Source organism: Coregonus lavaretus, assembly GCF_964263955.1.
Source record: "Coregonus lavaretus genome assembly, contig: HAP1_SCAFFOLD_7442, whole genome shotgun sequence".
Classification (NCBI taxonomy): Eukaryota; Metazoa; Chordata; class Actinopteri; order Salmoniformes; family Salmonidae; genus Coregonus; species Coregonus lavaretus.
Genome location: NW_028160551.1, coordinates 321 through 5,000, shown reverse-complemented (window position 1 = coordinate 5,000; position 4,680 = coordinate 321). Strand labels below are relative to the sequence as shown.

The 4,680-nt window shown below is 45.1% G+C and overlaps 1 protein-coding gene across 1 annotated transcript in view; it reads left to right on the top strand.

Moving 5' to 3' along the window:
• The window catches only part of LOC311121680 (nuclear factor 1 X-type-like), a gene marked incomplete at both ends in the record, with an annotated part of 10,777 nt that extends 7,307 nt beyond the window's left edge, over nt 1–3,470 (top strand). The window contains one exon of the mRNA XM_084196138.1: nt 3,217–3,470. Coding sequence (XP_084052264.1) covers nt 3,217–3,470 — 254 coding nt within the window. The remainder of the gene's footprint in view (nt 1–3,216) is intronic.
• Between the last annotated feature and the right edge of the window lie 1,210 nt (nt 3,471–4,680).

Below are 4,680 nucleotides of genomic sequence, written 5' to 3'. Positions count from 1 at the left end.
GATGCATAGAAAACCAATGGTCCAAACCTTGTGTCTCTCTCATAACCCATTCAAAACTTGTCAGAGTTTTTACCCTTGTAGGATGGTCAAAATTAAAGCGACTAAATCAATGAAGGCCAGAGAAAAAAAGTGGTCATAAATCAGGAAAATAACATCTCGTCAGCTAGGTTGGATGCTGTGCGAAAATTACGGCTACCGGACAGGCTTACCCATGAACTCCTCATCTTTCTTCTCAAATCCGGGGGACATAAAACAATATAGAGGTAAGATGGGTATCCATGGAAATCGATTTTGAGACATGACATGTAGTATTTTCATATTTTAGTGGACAATGTTCATATTAATGTGAAGTTCCTGTTCTTTTTTGAAGATATCTCACAAAAACAAGTGTATCTCTGTGAAATGTCAATGGAGCACTGAGCGTAACCCAAGCTTTTTTATTTTCAAAACCTTTTACATTTAATTCAGCTTGTTATTTACGACCCGTGGAAACAACTTGGAAGACGATGACCACAAAATGTAAAAGGTTTTTGGCGATAACGCTGCACTGCTCTGTCAGCAGAGTTCGCTGCTTATTGTCGGCTGTATTAGGGTACAACATCCGACTTTTTGGATATAATGTTAATGATATAATAATAATAATAATAATAATAATATGCCATTTAGCAGACGCTTTTATCCAAAGCGACTTACAGTCATGCGTGCATACATTTTTTTTTGTGTTTGGGTGGTCCCGGGGATCGAACCCACTACCTTGGCGTTACAAGCGCCATGCTCTACCAGCTGAGCTACAGAGGACCACAGAGGATATGTTAGAGAAAGACCCCACTGAACGATTCAGAACATGAAGAATCATATTTGTCTTGGTAAAATGTATTTTATAACATAAGGAAGTGAAATGTCAACACCAAAGCGCGTTTTCACCCACTCTGGGCAGAGAGGGTGGACACCCTACAGTGTTCTGGAGGGACCCACCTGCTACAGGCAAACCACAGCTGGGAGTTCCTATCCAGGTGGGGGGTAGGAAAACAAGCAAGCACACACAAACAAACGGGACCATTTAAAAAGAACCAAAAACACACACAGGTGTGCCTGCCGCACCGTCTGACCACACCACCATAGCCAACACCCTATTCTACTCCCTCCATAGCCAATTGAGCACACGCATGCAGGGGTAGACAGAGAGACACAGACAGACAGAGAGACACAGACAGACATGTATGTATGTACAGTAGATGTCGCCAGCAGCCTAGCTACTGCCAAGGCCACACACGCACACACACACACACACACACACACACACACACACACTAGCTCTAGTCCCAGATGGTGCTTCTGTGTGTGTGTGTGTGTGTGTGTGTGTGTGTGTGTGTGTGTGTGTGTGTGTGTGTGTGTGTGTGTGTGTGTGTGTGTGTGGCCTTGGGAGTAGCTAGGCTGCTGGCGACATCTGCTCCACAGGGGCTGGAGGGAGAGTGAAGTGTGTTTGTGTGTGTGTTTGTGTGTGTGTGTGTGTGTGTGTGTGTCTCGGTGGGCCAGGGGTTAGAAATAACCATGATTTCAAATGAGTTCCAAATGATTCTGAAATGTTTAAGATCACTAGAGATTTGCTAGGGCCTCTGCTGCTTCTGATATGAGTTAGTTTGAGCCTTTGATGGTCTTCTGGACTACTGTGTGTGTCCCAAATAGCACCCTATTTCCTATATAGTGCAACAACTTTTTTTCCAAAACTTGTCAAAATTAGTGCACTATATAGGGAATAGGGTGCTATTTGGGACGCAACCTCTGTTTAGTCTGGATAAGGGAATTCCTTCTGGTTGGTGTCAGACCTCACAGTAACCGTTGGTGTCAGATGTCATAGTAACCGTTGGTGTCCGACCTCACAGTAACCGTTGGTGTCATATATCACAGTAACTGTTGGTGTCAGACGTCACAGTAACCGTTGGTGTCAGACGTCACAGTAACCGTTGGTGTCATTGTTTGGATCAGGCATGGTTCACCACCTCTCTTCCATGGCTCCAATTAGACAGCTACAATAAAACCCTAGCCTCCTTGCATTGGTTCTAAATGAAACACACACACACACTACACCCCCTAGATCCTAGCTCTGGTTAACTCAAAATGAAATATGTCTGTTAAAGACATAAATGGTTCACACATATTAGTCCCTCCCTCCCTCCCACCTGCTGCAGACTTAACTTTCACACCGTTAAAGACGTTTTGTTTACACGCCCCCACACTGCACTCTCTCTCCATAGACTTTCACACATACCCAGCTGGAACCGAAATACTTGTGGTTAAATGGGATTTTAATGTCAGGACCATAAAGTTTAGGAACAAATATTGTCAGTTAGGATTCTAGGATGAATATGAAAACGAATAGTATGAAAAGGTCTTAGGTCTTTAGTGTGTTAAGAGTGAATGTGGGTGTTTGTGAGTGTGAGATGGAGATAATGAACCATGTGTACCATCTTATTCCATCTCATACATTCCTATAAAGGAAAGGAAGCAAAAGGAAAAATACTGCTACATTTTCACAGGTTCCACTCTGACATCACTCACTCTCTCCTTCCTTCACTCACATATTCTCCCACGTTTTTCTCGCCTCCCTCCCTCCCCTCTCTCTCTCCCTCCCTCCATTCCGTCTGTTTGTCTTTCTCACTGAGCAGCTGCAGGCTCCATACTGTAGTTTATATAAAGTGTTTCTGTTTTCTATGTCTGAATGGAGCTTCATATAGCTCATGGTAGGCTGTAGGACTTTGGAAAGAGGAGAATATTCAGCCAATCTTGGAGGACGATGGATGTAGATTTTTAAATGCTTGTAGGTTTAATTACTGCCTTGATTCAACCCTACAACAATCCTTCCCCCACCCCGACCACCCCAAAGCCACAACTTCAACCCTCCCATAATTTTTTTTGAGGGCACTGTTTACACTGAGAATTCTGCAAGTCCTGAGCCCGATAGCCTGGGATTGGTTAGGAGAACGGCCAATATCCAACAGGACTCAAAACAATGCACTGTCATCAGCCAATCAAAGTGCTCCAAACCCAATCAATCAAAGAATAAATAATGTCTAATAATGAATTCCCTTTTGAAAATAATTATTGAAGAAGTGGTAGCAGCCAGTCAAAAACATTGTACATTAAACCCAACTCCTCTTCTCCCCCATTTTTATATTATTTTTTATTGATCCCATTTTACATTTTTTATTTTGCCAGGACTGTCCTCGCCTGGTTCTCTTAAGAAGCCGGGGAAGTTTGATTTCAACGCTCTGTCGCCCCAGACGAGGTCCCCCCGCATGACGTTCACACACCACCCGCTGCCCGTGCTGGCAGGAGTGAGACCAGGTGAGCCCCAGACCCAACCCCTAAATTCACTCACCACCCTTATAGACAAAGAGAGGGAGGGAGAGAAAGAGAGAGGGTTGAGAGATGGCGTTCACACCGCCCGCTGCCCGTGCTGGCAGGAGTGAGACCAGGTGAGACCGAGCCCTGCCCCCAGACCCCACCCCCTTATAGATATACAGATCTCTAGACCCCACCCCTTATAGATATACAGATCTCCAGACCCCACCCCTTATAGATATACAGATCTCTAGACCCCACCCCCTTATTGATATACAGATCTCCAGACCCCACCCCTTATAGATATACAGATCTCCAGACCCCACCCCTTATAGATATACAGATCTCCAGACCCCACCCCCTTATAGATATACAGATCCCCAGACCCCACCCCCTTATAGATATACAGATCTCCAGACCCCACCCCCTTATAGATATACAGATCTCCAGACCCCACCCCTTATAGATATACAGATCTCCAGACCCCACCCCCTTATAGATATACAGATCTCCAGACCCCACCCCCTTAAAGATATACAGATCTCCAGACCCCACCCCCTTATAGATATACAGATCTCCAGACCCCACACCCTTATAGATATACAGATCTCCAGGCCCCACCCCCTTATAGATATACAGATCTCCAGACCCCACCCCCTTAAAGATATACAGATCTCCAGACCCCACCCCCTTATATATACAGATCTCAGGACCCCACTCCCTTAAAGATCTCTAGACCCCACCCCCTTATAGATATACAGATCTGCAGACCCTACCCCCTTAAAGATCTCCAGACCCCACCCCCTTATAGATATACAGATCTCCAGACCCCACCCCCTTATAGATATACAGATCTGCAGACCCCACCCCCTTATAGATATACTGATCTCCAGACCCCACCCCCTTATAGATATACAGATCTCCAGACCCCACCCCCTTATAGATATACTGATCTCCAGACCCCACCCCCTTATAGATATACAGATCTCCAGACACCACCCCTGTATAGATGTACTGATCTCCAGACCCCACCCCCTTATAGATATACAGATCTCTAGACCCCACCCCCTTATAGATATACAGATCTCCAGACCCCACCCCCTTATAGATATACAGATCTCCAGACCCCACCCCCTTATAGATATACAGATCTCTAGACCCCACCCCCCACCCCTTATACTATAGTCACTGAGAAAGAAAGAGAGAGAGATGGGAGGGAATCTTACTGACCCCAATTGCAGAGATCAATTTCACCAAGACAACCTAGCAGCAGTAGTGGAATTGAACCCTCTTTGATCTGAGAACTAGCAATAAGATCCAGAGATCTCTTGACATTTA